At 41.1% G+C, this 19,936-nt stretch overlaps 5 protein-coding genes and 1 pseudogene across 5 annotated transcripts; all 6 read right to left on the reverse strand.

The window, feature by feature from the left end:
• Window positions 1-158: 158 nt before the first annotated feature.
• On the reverse strand, window positions 159-881 carry LOC102714132 (pEARLI1-like lipid transfer protein 1). Its single transcript, XM_040528335.1, has one exon. The coding sequence runs from the start codon at window positions 794-796 to the stop codon at window positions 356-358; it is 441 nt and encodes a 146-aa protein (XP_040384269.1). The 5' UTR covers window positions 797-881; the 3' UTR covers window positions 159-355.
• A 2,566-nt stretch (window positions 882-3,447) lies between these two features.
• Window positions 3,448-4,126, reverse strand: LOC102703064 (cortical cell-delineating protein-like). Its single transcript, XM_006661972.3, has one exon. It carries the CDS (start codon window positions 4,091-4,093, stop codon window positions 3,662-3,664), a length of 432 nt encoding a protein of 143 aa, XP_006662035.1. The 5' UTR covers window positions 4,094-4,126; the 3' UTR covers window positions 3,448-3,661.
• A 3,782-nt stretch (window positions 4,127-7,908) lies between these two features.
• Window positions 7,909-8,238, reverse strand: LOC121055515 (annotated as a pseudogene).
• A 1,872-nt stretch (window positions 8,239-10,110) lies between these two features.
• On the reverse strand, window positions 10,111-10,766 carry LOC102703617 (cortical cell-delineating protein-like). The gene has a single exon (XM_006661973.2). The coding sequence runs from the start codon at window positions 10,764-10,766 to the stop codon at window positions 10,365-10,367; it is 402 nt and encodes a 133-aa protein (XP_006662036.2). The 3' UTR covers window positions 10,111-10,364.
• A 2,427-nt stretch (window positions 10,767-13,193) lies between these two features.
• LOC102714410 (cortical cell-delineating protein-like) lies at window positions 13,194-13,787 on the reverse strand. The gene has a single exon (XM_006662520.2). The coding sequence runs from the start codon at window positions 13,785-13,787 to the stop codon at window positions 13,386-13,388; it is 402 nt and encodes a 133-aa protein (XP_006662583.2). The 3' UTR covers window positions 13,194-13,385.
• Window positions 13,788-17,258: 3,471 nt separating this feature from the next.
• Window positions 17,259-17,660, reverse strand: LOC102703337 (cortical cell-delineating protein-like). The gene has a single exon (XM_040528079.1). The coding sequence runs from the start codon at window positions 17,658-17,660 to the stop codon at window positions 17,259-17,261; it is 402 nt and encodes a 133-aa protein (XP_040384013.1).
• Window positions 17,661-19,936: the final 2,276 nt, after the last annotated feature.

The following is a 19,936-nucleotide window of genomic DNA, read 5'->3' on the forward strand; positions in this document are numbered from 1 at the left end:
ATATTATCGCTTTGTGTTATTGAACGTTGCACATTGCAAAACCCTGACCAATAATATCTACATGCAGATCATATTCAGAACGACATGATCTATAACATATTATGCAAGCGACATATTCAACACAAGAATTTCATAACGAAGTTTAAATAGCACGGAAAGTACAAAGCAATTCCGAGGTACATGTAGATGTATGCAGTGTCACGCAAGCATAGATACACACCACCATCATCAAGTACGAACTAAACGATCACACACCACACCAACTAGTTAATGAAATAGCGAACGCTAACACGCTCTAGCTGCATGCATGAGCTCAAGCACTAATTGATCAAATCCAGTTGAATCAGCTAGGTAGCTAATTGCTGGAGCACTGGAATCCAGAGGGGAGCTTCTTGCCGCAGCGGTTGACGAGGACGCTGAGCTGCACGGGCAGCTCGACGCCGACGAGGCCGAGCACGTTGGCGCGCAGCGCCGTGCAGAGGCAGACGGCGGCGTCCAGGTCGGCGAGGCCGCCGAGGAGCCCGCAGCACCGCTCGCCGGACCCGGACGACGAGCCCAGCAGCTGGTCCAGGTTGAGCAGCCCGCCCAGCACGTTGGCGCACACCCCCAGCTTCAGCGCGTCGACGGGGCACTTGCCGCCGCCGCCGCTCACCGCCGGGCTGCCCTTGCACGGGCAGGCGTTGCAGCCGCAGGCCTCCGACGGCGTGGCGGCGAGCAGGAGGAGGCTCAGTGCCACGAGGATGGCAGCTCCAAGTGTGATTCTAGTACTGTTCATCATCTTGTGTGGACTCTCCATGGCTAACACTAGCTTAAGCTAGGTATAATAAAATAATTAATCGAAATGGTTAGCTCAGAGTTTACTATGCTTGTGCAGTGTACAACCTTGGCTAGCTGCTTATGTTTTCTGCTGTGTTCATGGTGGTATTTATAGGCAGAGGATTGAAGCATTGATCGAACTGACAGGTCAGTGACAGATAGCTGATCTGATGAGTGAGGCCATGCATTGTAGTGTATGATTCGGTCCGGCATTTGTTGCTGCAGCACTTAATCTTGTACGTAGCTTCTAACTTGTTGCCTGCATGCAGTGGCATTGATCTGTATATGTTCATGTGAAGTGACATTTGAACCTTCAAGAAGTATGCGGTGCTTAATTAAGCTCATGCATACGACGACGTAGGTAAGCTAAAGTTGGCTGGGTGAGTATATACCGGAGGCCAGAGGGCCAAGGCGTTGCTGCGTCAGTAGATGCATGCAGCGTCGTCCCGTGATCATTCGATCGATCGGCAAATTAATGGGATCAGCGTGGCTTTTGCATTAACTTGTTTCCTTGTCCGATCGGTGCGGGAACCTTTGTAGCTTCAATGGTCAATGCACAACCTAGAGTACTTATATCTTACTGTGAATAATCGATAAATTGAGGATATTTTTATCATTCTTAAGAAATATTTTAAGGTAAAAAAATTAGTGCAAAATTCTAGTACCTTGAAATTAAAGATACTAAATTTTTGCATTAAAAAATATGGTACATCGAGATATTTTTAAAAATATTAAAAAACTCATAAATTAAAGTGCACGATAGCTATAGCTACTCGATCGATCGTACTATATCTTCAATTCAATCAGTGCTCTTCTGACTGCACATATGTATATATCGAGCGGTGTTTTTTTAAGGCGCTCTCATGTCCCAAATGATCGATTTTGGTGCATAGTTTTTGGACTGCGCGCACCCATTTTCATCTAAATTTATCGAAGCTGGACAATAGGTTCAGTTTTACGTCCGTCTCGAGTACTCGTGGAGGCGGTGGAGCAGCCAAACTTGCATCTCCATGACTCTGAACTCTGAACTTTTCAGATGCAAAACTTGCCAAAATTCCAAACCAACAAGCTAGAGCTGAAACTGAAATTAGGATCGGTACCAAGTAGCCCACCGAATATATTGGATCACCACCGTTGTCAGTGACCCAAATTCGGCCCACTTTCAGTGTGGATCGCTACTTCAAATGCAGCCCATAACATTTAGTGGTACTGACGCGATTCGGCCTACCTAAGAAATTAAATTCGGAGAAGAAGCGTAGCCCACTTAGGCCCATAAGAATTTCAGCTGCTGGTCAGGTAAACCGACAAAAAAGCCCACCAAGCCATTCCAAAAGTTATAGAATTTTTTGAATTTTTAATTTTATTTATTAAATAATTTACAAATTTAATTTTGTATTTTAAAAAATCACAAAACTAACCTCCTACCGCCCTCTAGGAGGGCGGAAAGGTGATGTGGCAAACGGCCGCTCGGCCACGAGGGACGGCCGGCAACGGCGACACGACGACTTTTTCATTTTGGTCCTTTCCGCCCTTACAGAGAGCGGAAAGGGGCAAACTGTAAAAATGTTGCATGCGCTCAGTAATTTTTTATTTCGATTGAACCGTGGTTTGATAATATATGTATAATATATGTATTTATCTAATCACAACTACTATCTTAGCTCAGTGGTTTGTGTTTGCTTTGACAAAGATTCGACCTCTAGTCTCCTAGGTAAAAGAGGAGGAGGGTAGCAACCACTAAGCCACCGAAGCATTTGTGACTAATTAATTACATACGTTATACATATATGCATCAAACTGCGGTTTAATAAAAAAATTCCCGATTCATTTGAAAAAATCCGAACATGTGCGACACTTTTGCAGTTTGCCCCTTGCCGCCCTCTGTAAGGGCAGAAAGGATCTAAATGAAAAGTTCACCGTGTCGCCGTTGCCGGCTGTCCCTTGCGACCGAGCGGCCATTTGCCACATCACCTTTCCGCCCTCCTAAAGGACGGCAGGAGGTTAGTTTTGTGATTTTTTAAAATACAAAATTAAATTTGTAAAATATTTAATAAATAAAATTCAAAATTCAAAGTTATATCCGTAAATTATTTGTTAATCGCTAATAGGCCATTTCGCCTACTATATGAGGGCCTTGGTATACCAAACCGCACACATTCACCAAAATCTAAAGCCTCGATATCACTTGATACTCGTGTATTTTAGAACCATATATGTGGGGACTGTAAGGCAGTTTGAGAACCGCATGCGTTTGCTGTTGGGCTCCCCTGATATTATTGGTGGTAAGCAGGAAATGATCTCGCCCGTGTTGTCGTTTCTGTTTATTCTTTTAGGTTAGTGTTTGAATTTTAGTATTATATTTAAAGTAGATTTTAAGATTTTTATTATTATGCTTTATTTTCATCCCTGACTTTTATATCGTCAAGAATATATATATAAAAATTTTATTTATAAATTATTTTCTTTATAATATGTTGTTTAAAAGCCAAAAAATCACCCTATCTCACAACAAGAAATCTAGAGCTCATGAGTCGTCATGATCGCCAGCTCGTGAGATAGATCGAGTTCGATCGGTTTTATGTGCTCATAAATTAAATCAGGAAGAACAAGAACAAGATGTGATGACAACAATATTATTAATTGATGGCGACAACGGGTTAATTAAGCAAAATAAAAAAGATTACAAGTGATACAAATGGTTACATCGAATCAACACCAAAGCAAGCAAATAACACAACAGAATATATAGCTTATTCAGGCCGGATTACTCATGCAAACTCGATCAATGGCCATTGCATGAGAGATTAAACTCAATCAAATACACGACTAGTACGCATATAATAATTTAGCAGGTGAAGTCGGAGGGGCAGGTCTTGCCGCACTTGTTGAGGATGAGCCTGAGGTCGACGGGGACGTCGAGGTTGACGCCGAGCACGTTGGCCTTGATGGCGGTGCAGAGGCAGACAGCGGCGTCGACGTCGGCGATGCCGGACAGCAGCGGGCAGCAGTCGTAGGCGCCGTGGCCGGCGTTCACGCCGAGCGCGCCGTTGAGCACGCTGGCGCACACCCTCAGCTTGAGCGCGTCGATGGGGCAGTGGCCATGTCCGTGGTACGACGGCTGCAGTACCGGCACCTGCACCACCACCGGCGGCGGGACGACGACGACCGCCGGCGCCCCCCCGCCGCCGGAGCAGTGGGGAGCGCAGCCGTGCGCCGCGACGGCGAGGAGGAGGACGCTGCTCAGGGCAAGGAACGGAGCGACCTTGGAAGCAGCCATGGATTCCACTAGTGATTGCTCTAATGCTCTAGCTTTTATGTTGCTTTGGGATGATCTCCTCGGGGTGTCATGGCGTCTTGTATTTATAGAGGAGCCGGGAGCATTTGGTAGCTGCTGCGACTGATAGTTGCAATGCATGTGGCTGTCAGATATGATATGCGTGCATTGTTTGCTAGGTTAATGTCTATGGGGTGCATGGGTGCATGTGCAGACATGGCCAGTTGTTTGTTACTACAGTCTGAGAGATGGGACAAGAATTTTCCATGAGGAATCGGACATTCAGACAGGTTGAATTCGGCCAATGCATGCAGGCATGCATATGCTTGTGTTGTGTGTTTGTTGCAGCGAATCCTGGCCTGCATTATTCATGCGAGGCGTGCATGTCGATTTATGGTGCCATGTCTAATCGATGTCACTCCTACAGTTTCATTATTATTTTCTTCTCATAAGATTATGGTTAAACTATTAAAGCTTTAACTATTAATAATTAAAAAAATATTTAGTTTGAAAACACTACGACAGTCATAAAGAATAATGAGATTTGCTTCGGTCCAACAAAAAATACCCTCGAGGTACCAAATCGTTTCATCTGGCTGAGTAGGATGTGCACTGTTATATCCAACGATCAGAAATAATTTGGTACCAGTACCTCGAGATACTTTTTGTTGGACTGAAACAAATCTCAAGAGTAATGTAATAAAAGTAATATTTGTTTAATATATATAAATATAAAATTATATTTAAAAATAGATTTAAGAGACTTATCGTTGTCTTATACAACAAGAATTATCAAATTATAAGGACCATATATCGACTGTAATAATCTTATTACTGCAATTAATTAAGATGGGATCTCAATTCTAGCTGTCTCAGTGTATGTGTGTATAAAATTAATGTGCAAAAAGCAAAGACGGAAGAAAGATTGTTCGGCATATTTGTAAACAAAAATTAATTTATGAATAAAACTTTTATATACATATTCTTAGAGATCTAAATGTCAAGGTTGAAAAATAAACTACGCTAAAAAAATCTTTAAATCTACTCTAAATTCAATGCTAAAAATTCAGATATTAGCTTAAAATAATAAGCATGAGTGAAAAAACGAGGGTGAGAGCACATATATATCGCCTATTTATTTTATTTTTGCTGAATATGCATGTAAGTGCACGTTACTGGTGACAGTGTACATCAAACTACATGAAGATTCAGAACTGAAACCAGGACTTTATTGATTGCTCATGTTAAATAAAATATCAACAGCAGGGTATATATATTAGATGGTTACACACGACGATGGGATCATGTCTAAATTAAAGTAAGCTAGCTGTTGATCAGCTGCAGATCGATCGATTAAACTCATTGGCGATCGATGGACCATCTATGTCGACGATATATAGATATTACATGCATTTGCAGGGGCAGGATGAATAATAATAGGTAGCCCCAGCGCCCAGCTGGTTGCAGTACACTTTCTGCATGTCGTGATGCGTCGTGTACAACGCATTGTTCTCCGTTGCAAGCAAACTGTGTATATCTATAAGCACAATTTGATTCCAGCTTTTTTATTTTCTCCCTAGTGATTACTAAACAACAAAAGAGGTTTCTGAAAAGAGTACAGTGCCATGCTATTATATTATTGCACGTCGACACTTGGGTTGAAGATTGAACGGTTGTTTAAAGAGTGATCTAGCTAGTACTTACAAGTTACAACTACGAGTAGTCGGTGACGGATCTAGCCAACAAGGTTAGAGGGGTAGATAAAGAATAAGTTAGATAGAATTTTAGTCTTCTTTCTATTGATTTTTACTATAAAATTTTAAGAGGTTTCGTGTGGGCTCCATTGGTTTTAACGTAAATAGCGGGGGGCTCGAGCCCCCTATATCCGCCCCCGTGAGCAGTAGATGAATTATAGCTGCTGCTACTCTACAATCTTCGACGACGTGAGGACGACACAAGCAGAAAACATGCATGCATGGGCATGACTACCGGAAGCTCACCGCTAGGATTACACGCATTGCAGGTTGTTTTCTTTTTTATATTTGCACACATATATGGCTGCACGATATGTATAACCCTTCTTGGCTAAATCTGGGAAATCTCAATTCCATAATGCCATTCAAATCCTCCTAGCAACAATCCTACTATACTGCAATAATTCTATTCGGTCAAAATATTTATTTTTGAAACATGATTTGATCAAATCTCTAAAATACTAACCACCAATGATTTTTTGAATGCTTAGTCTAAGTCTAAATACAAAACAAATGATATATATAGATTTTACTTGAAAAGTACAATCATTATATCATAAATTTATTGGATTTATTAATTTAGTCTAAGATAAAATTGGTTATTAAAATTTTAGAAGTTTGACCAAATAAACGATATTCTCTCTATCTTGCGAACAAATTTCTTGTTCTAAACGACATATATTTTGATAGAGTGGAGTGCCTAATAAAAATACAGTTGTTTGTTGACATCCCTCTTCGCTCGCACGTGACACACTCCCATAATAAGAAATCCCCAAAAAACCAACCGCTCCTCTACCTTGAAAAAGCTGAATCAACCTTTTACGGTTTGGGGTATGTGATTTGGATATTATTATTATGATTCTGTTTATTACTAAAACACTTTGAGCATGAATTATAATTTTGCATATTTACATAAATTTTTTACATATTACATAAAAGGTTTGAATAAGATGAACTCTAAAACATAAATCTAAAACTCAATGGCATCAAATAAAATAAACTAGAGGGAGCGTATGATTTTATCTCCATGCATGAACAATAAAATGTGCTGAGCATGCTCATTACTTTAATCATATCAATCGTACGTCTAGGTTTAGCTAATCGTTATTGTAATTCAGCATAAGTCCCAATCCTTAAATTCTCTTTTGTTCGAAGGCTCCCTCTGGTTAAACATATTTATCGTTCGGGATAATATTTGATTAAATTTTTAATATTTCAACAATCAATTTAGTGTTAAAATAGTTTCATAAAATCTAATAAATTTACGATATTACATCATTTGTATTATATTTAAACTAAACATATAGAAAATAATCGTTGGTTGGAATTTTGGAAATTTGACAAAATATTCTAAATATAAAATTTTTTTGGGAGTAAATAGTAATAAGTTCCATTAATCCATTCCTCGATTAACGACAAAGGGTTGCCGGGCTGGAAGGCGGCCGCCGGAGCTGATCGAGCTATATATGGGCCGTAGGCCCATCTACCGCGAAATGACTACGCGGGCCGTGCTTCCGCCGAACAACGCAGCAATGTGGGCTGTGTCTCCTTCTTAGCAGGCCGACGCTGAGCAAACGCCTTGTAATGGGCCGGAACATTAAGCCCATTAACGCGCATTTAGGCCGGATCTATTTCGGCCCAATTAGGCCTGCGTGGTCCACATGCGTGGGCTGCTTTTGGGGGAAATTAGAAGGAGCTGTCAGATACAAGATCGAGAAATGCTGTCTAGAAATGCTTATGATACAAGGTCAAGTTAAAGCCAACATATTCTAAGCGATGTCAATAGACGCAATACTCAATACCTAGATTAACTATTGATAACAAATACACATTTATAAATATAATAGAATAATATAACGCATGTTACAAGTTACAATGATCAACTGGTTCAAGTGTACATGCATCGAATTCTACAAAGTACATCAAACGTACATGGCATTAATACACTTATTCATGATGAATCATGCAACCGCGCAGCCTCGACGGCCAGCCATGCATTGCACAAAATTATATTATTAAACTCGACGAGAAATATATATATTATGCGGGTTATATTGATATTAATTAGGTGCAAGTGAAGCCGGCGGGGTAGTTCACTTGGCACTCGTCGAAGACAACTCTGAGGTCGAGGGGCAGCCTGAGGTTGATGCCGAGCACGTCGGCTTTCACGGCGGTGCAGAGGCAGACGGCGGCGTCGGTGTCGGCGAGCCCGTCGAGCAGCGCGCAGCACTTGCCGGCGCCGGCCACCCCCGATCTTGACGCCGACCAGCCCCCCGAGCACGCTGGCGCACACCCTAAACTTCAGTGCGTCGACCGGGCAGCGGCGGCCGTCGCAGAGCCGTGCGCCGCGACGGCGAAGAAGAGGAGGAGGACGGGAGCGACCTTGGAAGCCATTGCCGAAGTGATGGAACTGCTTTGATCAATTAGCTAGAGCTTGTGTTTGCTTGGGGTACCTGCAGCTGCAGGGCGTCTGGTATTTATAGATGAGCTAGGTTATAGCTATAGCATTGCATGTATTTGCTAGTACGTATATACGTGGCATGTGCATTCATGATATGCATGCTCATGTTATATATGGTTTGGTAAATTAATTTGATGGATTTGCATTATGCACGGGAGAGAGATACGATAAGATATTTCCATGTGGGAGGAAAAGATTGGCTTCAGCATATATAGTCAGCTACATGTATGCATTATTCATACAATAACAGTGGAGTCAACACATACAGCTGTGTGGGAGTCCGAGAGCTTAACTAACTGTGAGCCACATCACATGGAACATTTTAATTAAATTAACCAGCTGGTTTTGCACATTTGCATGCATGTGCCGACCGATCGACGTCGTATTAATTGTTACTAATTAATCAGTCTTAAGCGACTTTAATATATATGCATGCATGATTCCCGTTTGATTTTCTTTTTAATTAGCTCTAGGCTTAAAGAACAAACCATAGCTATATGAACGAAGCTCATGAGTAGTATCATATATAATCTAGGAATATATATGGGATACCATATCAGAATTATCGTGGTCTAGATAATCCCCAGCATACTACATTACAGCTAGCCTACCTTACACAATATATTATATTATTTATATCCATGCAAGTAATGCACAATTTTAACGTAATGATACAAGTACGCACACGGCACACTTGGACTGCTCGATGTACAATTAATAATGCATGCGTGCAACTCGCCAACTGGTATGCATGAACTCTGACTACTCTGAATTAATCCGAAGTTAGAACAAGCTAGATAGGTGGAACAAGTCTAGAATTTTCAGAACCGACAGACGTAGCCAGCTACAGTACCTAATAGTAGTATGCATGATTTTATCTATCTGCGACATTCAATGTGCTGACCACCATCATCTATGATCAGTAATTCAGTAGATCCAACCATTAAAATGTGATCATCTCTCGGAAATGCTATACATTACTTAACATATTTCAGAGAAAATCACACGAATGTTATAAGATATTTTGATGCTTTCATACGAGTGTTAATAAATCCGGACATATATATATAAAATATAACACCACTGTTCTAAAATGTAATCATTTCTAGAGATACGTGAGAATGATAAAAGAAAAGTTATAATTGGTTAAGACAAGGAGCTTGATAGAGAAATATCTACATTTTCGAGCTAACAGTGAGTGATAGAAAAAATCGTTATTTTAGAATGGAGTGGGTATTTACTAATTCATATATAAATATTGATATAACCAAAATATATTGTAATTTGGAATAGATGGAGTACATTATTTGAATCGAGTAAATGTGTATGAGTGACACATTCCTATCTCTGACAAACAAGTATTGACTTACACTAGATTTATATGAATACTAATAAATTTAGACACATGTATATAATATATTCACCGATATATGGATTTAGGGGCGGAGCTAGCCATGACTGTCAGAGTCAGATGAACCCTAACGATATTTTTCACTGGCTTCATCTCAGCTCCGGCGATTCCGGCGACGCACGGCCACTATTCGCTTTCCGATCGAAAACTTGCTCTCGCCGGCGCATGGAGCTCCGGCCAGCGTGCCATGCCATCCACTGCTTCTGCCAGCTTGTAAGAGCGGCCAGCTCATGAGTACTACTCGTGCCGGACTTCCGCTAAATCTATCTGGGGCATCGCAGCTATATGGGCCTTTTGGAGCCCAAGCTAGAGTACAAATGGGCCGTGACTGGAAGCCCACGCGTTTTTGTGCGTGTTTGGAAAAATAGAAATTATAGCGAATGTGTAAGCCATATGCCGATTATCTTATTGATGAAAAATATGAATACAACTGGTGTTACAACTTGTGACAATTCAGGAATGGTAAAGTACGTACAATATATATATAGACTCCCCTGTAAATGCAGAAACTATCGAGTAATGTAATCTCAAGAGAATTATTCCGTGATTAATCTTCAATCATGCAACTCATCAGCCAGCCATGTTGCATGCAAACCAAACTCACGATCGAATACCGTGCATTCACGGTTGAATATAATTGAGCACGTTTTAGCAGGTGAAGTCGGATGGGCAGATCTTGCCGCAGTGGTTGAGGATGAGGCTGAGGTCGACGGGGACGTTGAGGTTGAGGCCCAGCACGTTGGCCTTGATGGCGGTGCAGAGGCAGACGGCGGCGTCGAGGTCGACGAGCCCGTCGAGCAGCGGGCAGCAGTCGTCGGGGCCGGCCCCGATCTTCACGCCGACCAACCCCAGCACGTTGGCGCACACCCGCAGCTTCAGAGCGTCGATCGGGCAGCGGCCATGGCGGTGGTACGACGGCGTCGGCACCACGGGCGGCGTCGGGATGACCGGCCGACCGCCGCCGGAGCAGTGGGGCTCACAGCCATGCACGGCGACGGCGAGGAGGAGAATGCTCAGTGCAAGAAGAGGAGCGACCTTGGTGGATGCCATTGCTAGTCGTTCTTAGTTACACTGAAGCACTGAAGTGATCGAGCTTCAGCTAGCTAGGCTGCTTTAGCTTCAGTGTTGCTTTGGGATGGTCTGGTTGCATTGAGGTGTCTGGTATTTATAGCCGAGCTATCTGTTGGGATATGGCTAGAATATTTGCGTAAATTTCTGCTCGATCGGTAGTTGCATGCATGATTGATGATTGCCTGGTTGTACATGTACTGCATGCATGGGCCAGTTGTTCGTGTGAGATAGGACAAGATTTTGCCAGGAGGGAACAGATATTGGTTGAATTAGACCATCGGTTCAAGATAAACAAACAGTTGTATTTTTTGAAATATGAGTGCTTGCTATGCTGACTAATGTTACTTGCTTCGAGCTATACTTTGGTTAGAGTTTTATGCCAAGTAGGTGTACATAATACGTACGTCGTGCCATACATAATCTCCATTCATCCTACATTATTCTGCATTCTGGAGCTTACCCAGAGTCGCTATACGCCATACACTCGTAGACGACGGGATGGCCAGCCTCTATGAATTGTATAAGCCAGCTGGATGCATGCATTTACATGCATGTACCAATTGACCATTTTTGTTTTTAGCGCTATAGGTCGCTAATGAACAAAAGCGGATCAGTGTACTGATTCTGAACGAAGTACACCATGCATCTAGCTGTGAGTTCTTGACATCTACTACTACATATACTCTGTCATTACAAACACCAAGGACAAAAAAATATGGGCTTAATTTGGCTACCTGCATCGGGAGCTGATCCCCAGGATCACGCTACGGGATTATATTAACTAATCACACCGTCAGAATATTATTGATCGGATCATACCATAGCCCATAGGAATGCTGATCAGATGATGAACAGGTTGACTCTTCATGTGAACAAAAATGGCTGGAAGCCTATACAGGCTAGTTTGCATCAGACAAAGGCATATAGCAACATGAATGAATTGGTGTGCTAAGCATGCGAATTTCTTTAATCATCATCGTTCCAGACAGCTTATTCGAACCAGCGCTATTACATTCTCTGTCACTTACTCTGTCAGTGTTTCAGCGTATCTCATGCAACTGCATGCTCTGCAATATATAAACATGCAAGGAAATTGCTCAACTTCCCACTATATAAAATCATGGAAAAAATTATGTCTCTCTGACATGTTAGGTTTTGTTTCTTTTACTGTACTAAGCAAGCAATTTCCTATATATACTCCTTCCATTTTTTCAATTGACGCCGTTGACTTTGGATCCATATTTGACCATTTGTCTTATTAAAAAAATTACTCCCTTCCCTCCGTTTCATAATGTAAGACTTTCTAGCCTTGCATAGATTCATATAGGTGCTAATGAATCTAGACATATATATAAATTATATACATTCATCAATTGATGAATTTAGGCAAGACTAGAAAGTCTTTGAATATAAACCGGTGGTAGTATATAATTATTGATTATTTTGTTATGATTTGATTTATTATTAAAATAACTTTAAGTATGATTTACAATTTTGCATATTTAGATAAAAATTTTAAGCAAGACAAATAGACAAACATAAATTCAAAATTTAACTGCGTTAATTAAAAAAAATCAAAGGAAGTATATATGCAATGGTGACTGTCATGGAAGAATTAAGGCGACGGAGCTCTGGTGGCGAGTGGAACATCCTGTCGATCTTGCTGAGCTCCGTTGGCTATCCACCGTGGAACGGCACTGGTCTGCTCAGTTTTGGGAGGATTCAGTCCAAACTTGATGGCTCAAGTAGGCCCAGACTTGCCGGAGGCTTTATATTCGTTGGTATTGAATGCGGACTAAGTTAAAATCTTTTTTTAAGAACACGTTATAATATAGACGGTCACAAAGCACGCTCTTATAATTACTAAGCTACCGGCTCTTTCGCAAAATCGATAACTCTATGACTCAACTTCAATAACATATACTAGTTCAAAGGCGTTGATTGGTCGAAAGCCTACTCCGGCTGGTCATTTGCCGGGTCAACAAGTTCAATCATCAAATCTCTACTATTACAAAAGTAAGTAAGATTCAGTCATTTGTTTGCGCTCGTGTGATTATTTCTTCAATACAACTCACGCTCAACTAAAGTACAAAATAAGAAGATTGTGGGTTTTGATCCCAATCTCCAACATAGTTGTTTTGAATTTCCTTGCGAGACTCTTCCTCCACGTGGATTCTCAGTAAAATGGAAATGTAATTTATCTTTAATATTTTTTAAAAAATATAGAAATACAATTAACAATGAAAATGGTATCGCAATAGCGTTAAGGTTTCTTTTCTATATTTTTTAAAAAACTAAGCAGATATTTTGTCTAAATAGAAAGTGAAATTCACATCTAATTTGGATTTTACTCCACCGTTCGAGAATTGCACGATATATAAGAAAAGAAAGCGAACATGTCTCCATTACAACATTACGTTGATATAACAATATAAATAAATAAATATCAGTACAAAATATGTAACGGGTGTTGCGAACTTATTACAAGGTGATTAAAAACAAGGATGATGCAATATGAATATATAGCGAACAGCGAACTGCAAATGGCAAAGCATGCAAACAAAACATTTATCCTTCCAGTTATTGCACGCGGCTCATCTAGCATGTGAAGTCAGATGGGCAGATCTTGCCGCAGTGGTTGAGGATGAGGCTGAGATCGACGGGGACGTTGAGGTTGAGCCCCAGCACGTTGGCCTTGATGGCGGTGCAGAGGCAGACGGCGGCGTCGAGGTCGACGAGCCCGTCGAGCAGCGGGCAGCAGTCGTCGGGGCCGGCCCCGATCTTCACGCCGACCAACCCCAGCACGTTGGCGCACACCCGCAGCTTCAGAGCGTCGATCGGGCAGCGGCCATGGCGGTGGTACGACGGCGTCGGCACCACGGGCGGCGTCGGGATGACCGGCCGACCGCCGGAGCAGTGGGGCTCACAGCCATGCACCGCGGCGACGGCCAAGAGGAGGAGGCTGAGGGCAAGGAGAGGAGCAGCCTTGGTGGATGCCATTGCTAGTCGTTCTTAGTTACACTGAAGCACTGAAGTGATCGAGTTTCAGCTAGCTAGGCTGCTTTAGCTTCAGTGTTGCTTTGGGATGGATTGGTTGCATTGAGGTGTACGGTATTTATAGCCCAGAGCCCCAGATATCTGTTGGGATAGAGCTAGAATATTAATTTGCATTTCTGCTTGATCGATCGCTAGTTGCATGCATGATTGATGATTGCCTGGTTCTGCACTGCATGCATGGGCCAGTTGTTCGTGTGAGATAGGACAAGATTTTGCCAGGAGGGAACAGGTATTGGTTGAATTAGAGACCATCGATTCATGCAGAAGCAAGTTGAACAGTTGCGTTTCATTTTTTTTTTTAGAAAATAAAAAGAAGATAAGTGCTTGATACGCCAACTTTATATTACTTGCTTTGAGCTATGCTTTGGTTAGAGTTTTGTGCTATGAATATGTGCATATAATCGGTTATAAAGTAGAAACCGAATTGCTAATATAATGTCCAGTAAGTATAGATATAATTTTGGAAGAACTCCTGGTAGCGACTGAATCTATCCATATGCCAATAATTTCGGAGTTCGACAATGTTGAGGTGACCCAAACTTTGGTGCAGAACTGTTTGCCAAGAACCTCCTGAGCAGCAACAATTACTGAAGTGAATGGGGTGTGATGTACAGTGTCTTCAGAGTGTGCAAGTGCACAAAACAAAAGAGAAGCGAATAGGCCGGGTAGCTCATGTTCTAGCTCAATTGGCTACGGGTTTTTGGTGTTGTGTGGAGTGGAGGTTGTATGCTCTCCTACGACAATCCAGGACTTGTTAGACCTGCAAAGATGTAATCCGTGTTTTCGTCATTAATTAGAGTTCCCTCTTTAGCCTAAAAATAGATTAAATCTCTCTTATATCTAGTGTTCCTCCGGCGTTCCGCCACCGATTACGTAGAAGGTCGTTCTTTGGCCGTTTCACGAAAAAAAAAGTCAAATTACATATTTATAAATAAAAAATAATTTATAAATATAAATTTTATATACGTGTTTGTAGCTGAACAAAAGCAAAAACTGAAAAAAAATAAACTACAATAAAAAAACTCCAAAATCAACTGTAAATTTAATGTTAAAAATTTAAAATTTTTTGAGTGGTTGAAAATTTAAATTTTAGCTTATAAACGTAAATATAAACCAAAAGACGAGGATGTTAACAAATTTTGCCTCCAAATATATCGTGTCATACGTAACCTACTCACCTCCATTCCTGCTGCATTATTCTGCATTCTGGAGCTTACCCAGAGTCACTATACGGCTATACGCCATACATGATCACCTCTATGAATTGTAGAACGAACCCAGCTGGAAGCACACTTACATGCATGTGGCAAACCGGCCATTTTCTTTTTAGCTCTAGCTCGCTAATGAACAAAAACTGAGTATACTGATTCTGAACGATGTGCAGCAGCTGCAGCTATAGCTGTGAGTTCACCTCTTCTACTACATAATGTACACCAACTCTGTCTCTAGAACACATGGAGGACAAGAAATCATGGGGCTTTGGCTACCAGCTGCATCCGGAGCTGATCCCTAGGATCACGTTGCAGCATTATATTAATTAATCACACCGTCGGAATATTGTTGATGAGATCATGATACCATAGGAGTATACTCAGATGAACAAGCTAGCTGACTTCTGAACAAAATGGCTGGAAGCCCACAAAGCTAGTAGTCTGCATCAGACAAAGGTAGCAACATGCATGATTTGGGTTCCATGATTTAATGTGCTAAGCATGCTAAATTCTTTAATCATACGAGTTTAAATAAATGATACTAGCAAAGTTCTTAACATCATAACTTTTAAGATTTTTGCAAGTTTATAGAGGTATAAAGAGAGGGGCAAGGAAAACAAAATTATCATAATCGATAGCAACATAGTAATAATTAACTACTGCCTTTATTACAAAATATGGCTATAAAAAATAAAAAACAATCACGTAAAACGATATTACTAGATTTATCATAAAATAAACTATTATAAAATACAACTCTTTTGATTGATAATAACATAATTTATAATTATTATTGGTCAAAGGAGTATCTCAAGAACTATGTCCAGATCTAATTAAACATAGCTATATTTTAGAACGGATGAATTAGTAAATTATGGTCGCTTTCTCTCATGTGAATACCTTCATTGATCTCTCCATTATCTATCGATCAGTGATATACTTTTGACACAGAAAAAAGAAGGAAAAAAATGTTTCGTTATTCTTGGATCGTCTTTCTTCTCTTACATTGTTTCTTTTCTAGAAATTGATCTCTTGTGCAAGGAGGCTCATGGTTAAGTGAGACTCACTATATTGGTTGAGGGTTTCGTGAGGAGACAAGATCCATTTGAAGCCTAAGCACAAGCACATAGGGTAAGATCTCATATATTTATTGAGGGGAATTTAACCGTTCGCCACTTTCAATTGACGCATTTGATCAGTTCTTTACATAATTCATAAGTCTCTTGTAATACTGCCGGTTAGGGACTATTTTGGGAGCATTTTTCATGTCCTCCTATATTCTTCTGGTAGGGTTTGATGAGGTGCATCTAGAACGAGGCATGGTTGAATTAGGAGAACTACGAGCTTGTTTGAGGGCTTACATATGATTTAATTAATAACCGGTTGACGTCTAGATAAAAGCACGTAGGGTTTTATAGTGTTTTTAGGAATAAAATGTAAACCTAAAAAAACGCACAATTGTTCTCAAATAGGTTTATCTTTTACCCTTTCTTAATTCGAACACTGTAGAAGTTGGCGATCTACAAACATGCAAGAAAATTTTGGTAAAAAAATTCCCACTATATATAAACATGAAAAAAATTATCCCTATGATATGTTAGGTATTTTTTGCTTTTACTATACTAAACAATTTATTGGCTCTATGTATGCAATGGTGACTGACATGGAAGAAGGCGACGAATGTCCAGCTAGCTAGCGGCCATGGCGGCGGTGAGTGGAACATTCGGTCGATATTGTTGAGCTCCGGAAGCTAGCTATCTACCGTGGAACGGTGGCATTGGCCGCTTAGTTTGGGCTGGATTTTCAATGTCCAAATCCGACAGCTCAATTAGGCCCAGACAAACTTGGACCAAGAAAATTGTTGGCCCATTTAAAAATTTAGGCCAATAATCCAGACAGTTATAGGCCCCTCAACATCCAGCCCAGCCCAACACAATGTTCAAACTGTTTTATTAGGTTCAATCCAATGAATAAATCTTAGGAACACTTGAACAATTGCTTTGCTGAAAGGTTTTGATCCAAGGAATTCTTTAGCAATATAAATAAATATCACTAAAAATATATAATGGGTGTTACAACTTATTACACGGTAATCATCAAATCAAGGATGGTGCGATATGAATATAGAGTGAAATGCAAATGCAAATGCCGAAGCATACATATAGGCAACAAGGGATTCATCCAGACAATTGCACGGCTCATCTTAGCAGGTGAAGTCGGATGGGCAGATCTTGCCGCAGTGGTTGAGGATGAGGCTGAGGTCGACGGGGACGTTGAGGTTGAGGCCCAGCACGTTGGCCTTGATGGCGGTGCAGAGGCAGACGGCGGCGTCGAGGTCGACGAGCCCGTCGAGCAGCGGGCAGCAGTCGTCGGGGCCGGCCCCGATCTTCACGCCGACCAACCCCAGCACGTTGGCGCACACCCGCAGCTTCAGAGCGTCGATCGGGCAGCGGCCATGGCGGTGGTACGACGGCGTCGGCACCACGGGCGGCGTCGGGATGACCGGCCGACCGCCGCCGGAGCAGTGGGGCTCACAGCCATGCACGGCGACGGCGAGGAGGAGAATGCTCAGTGCAAGAAGAGGAGCGACCTTGGTGGATGCCATTTGCTCAAGTGATGGCGGAGTGATCGAGCTGCTGCTAGTGCTAGACTGCTTTAGCTTTGTGTTGGGTTGGGATGGTTTGCTTGGGGCGTCTGGTATTTATAGCCGATATATATATGGAGCTAGCTGTTGGGGATTAGCTAGAATATTATACGTTGCTGCCTCGCTTGATGCATGCATGCGTGATGAACTACTTGTATGCATGTTGCATGGATGATTTGCTTGGCTGTGTGCTGCATGGGGAAGATTTTGCCAGGAGGGAACAGATTGCTGGAATAATTCGACCGTGGAGACAACTAACATTTTATTTTATTCTTTTGGTTTTAACTGCCGACTAATTAATATCGGTTCTGAGTTCTGGCTGCTGACATTGTTCTTCGCCGGGCCAGTATTCTGACATTGCTTGCCATGATGTTATAATTTTGCCAAAAAAAAAGCATGGTTATCATTCCAAAACACTCTTTCCTCCAGCTAGCATTTTACGTGCTGGAGCTTATCCAGAAGAGGCCACCAGTTCATTTTTATTTTACACTTTCGCAGATATGTATACGGTCCCAAAAATTTCCAATATTCATAAACATTTTGAATGTAAAATGACCGGAAATGATTGGGGACTTGGATCCCCTTCGTAACTAGGCGACGAAATGATGTGTACTTCTGCTCAATTGCCTCTGGTTGTGTACTGCATGGGCCGGTTGTTCGCGTGAGATAGGACAAGATTTTGCGAGGAGGGAACAGATACTGGTTGAATTAGACCATCGATTGATGCAGGTTGCAGAAGCAAGTTGAACAGTTGTATTTCCTTTTCTTTTTTTTAAGAAAAAGGGCTCGACTATGGTGCTCTGTAGCGTTAGTATTATGCTACCGGTATTATCATCGTAAAAGAATCTTGACCGTTTATGTAGAGTTACACTATTAGTAGAAAATTTATAATGTCAGTTATTGTTGTTGTAGTATAAATAGATTTGATCGATACATTTGATTATAAAATTTAAATGTTCTAGATTACTTCTACTAGAGAGCATTGTAGAGCATGTATTTTTTTTTTGAAATATAAGTGATCTAGCGAATATTTTAAAATTTATATTTTTTGAAATATAAATTGTATATTAGTTATACAATTTGAACGAAGTGCACCAGCTAAGCTGTGAGTTCTTGACCTCCTCATACTACATAAAGAATATCTGGAGCTAGCTGATCCCCCAGGATCACGTTACAGGATTATATTAATTAATCACGACCTCAAAATATTATTGATCAGATCATACCATAGCCCATAGGAATACTGATAAGATGAAACATGCTGACTCTTCATGTGAACAAAATAGCTGGAAGCCTACACAAGCTAGTTTGCATCAGACAGAGGCATTGCAACATGAATGATTTAATGTGCTAAGCATGCTAGTTTCTTTAATATATCACATGGGTTCCGATAATTAATACTAGCAGGCCGAATCGTCATCATTCCAATTTCCACACGGCTCACTATTACATTCTCTGTCACTTAATCTGCCTCGTTATTTCAGCATATGCCATGCAATTGCTCTGCATTCTATAGACATGCAAGAAAAGTTTGCTCAATTTTTCACACTGTACATAAACCTGAAAAAAAATGGAAATTCTCTGTCAGTGATGTGTTAGGTGTTGTTTCTTTGCTATCCTGAGCAATTTGCCTCTACATATGCAATGGTGGCGGCGGAGCTCCGGCGGCCGTGGCGGCGGCGAGCGGAAGATCCGTGTTGAGCTCCGGTGGCCGTGGAACGGCGGCCTTGGCCCATTCTGATTGGGCTTGATTCAGTGCAATCCCGAAGGCCCAAATCATCAAAGCCTTACATGGACCCAAAAAATGTTGGCCCGTTTAAATTTGGGCCTAATGGACCCCCTGAAAACTGGGCTTCTTGAAATATTCCTATATGGGCTGCTTTGTCGCAATTTGGGCCTAAACACATGTCTGTCATCTGGGCTGCTGATCTTTCTTAACGTTCTGCTGTGAATTTTATTAAATACTGCTCCATCCATTTAATATTATATGTCACTTTAGGTATGTTATAGATAAGTATCTTCAAGTTTAACTAAGTTTATAAAAATATAACAATATCTTTAGATAAAATAACTTATAATATGAAACAGAGATAGCACTGCTATTTATCAAAGTCAGATATAACCATGATTTTTTTGTTCATCATAGCCTAACTATTTTAAACTTTCTTATCGAGGGAAGGAGGGGGTCTAGCTAAAATACGGGATTTTATCCCAGACTATTTACGGAGCCTATGGGT

This window comes from Oryza brachyantha, chromosome 10 (assembly GCF_000231095.2).
Source record: "Oryza brachyantha chromosome 10, ObraRS2, whole genome shotgun sequence".
Classification (NCBI taxonomy): Eukaryota; Viridiplantae; Streptophyta; class Magnoliopsida; order Poales; family Poaceae; genus Oryza; species Oryza brachyantha.

Bases quoted from the DNA above. Each gene is read 5' to 3' on its own strand.
- LOC102714132 (XM_040528335.1), bottom strand. From the start codon at position 796: ATGGAGAGTCCACACAAGATGATGAACAGTACTAGAATCACACTTGGA.
- LOC102703064 (XM_006661972.3), bottom strand. From the start codon at position 4,093: ATGGCTGCTTCCAAGGTCGCTCCGTTCCTTGCCCTGAGCAGCGTCCTC.
- LOC102703617 (XM_006661973.2), bottom strand. From the start codon at position 10,766: ATGGCATCCACCAAGGTCGCTCCTCTTCTTGCACTGAGCATTCTCCTC.
- LOC102714410 (XM_006662520.2), bottom strand. From the start codon at position 13,787: ATGGCATCCACCAAGGCTGCTCCTCTCCTTGCCCTCAGCCTCCTCCTC.
- LOC102703337 (XM_040528079.1), bottom strand. From the start codon at position 17,660: ATGGCATCCACCAAGGTCGCTCCTCTTCTTGCACTGAGCATTCTCCTC.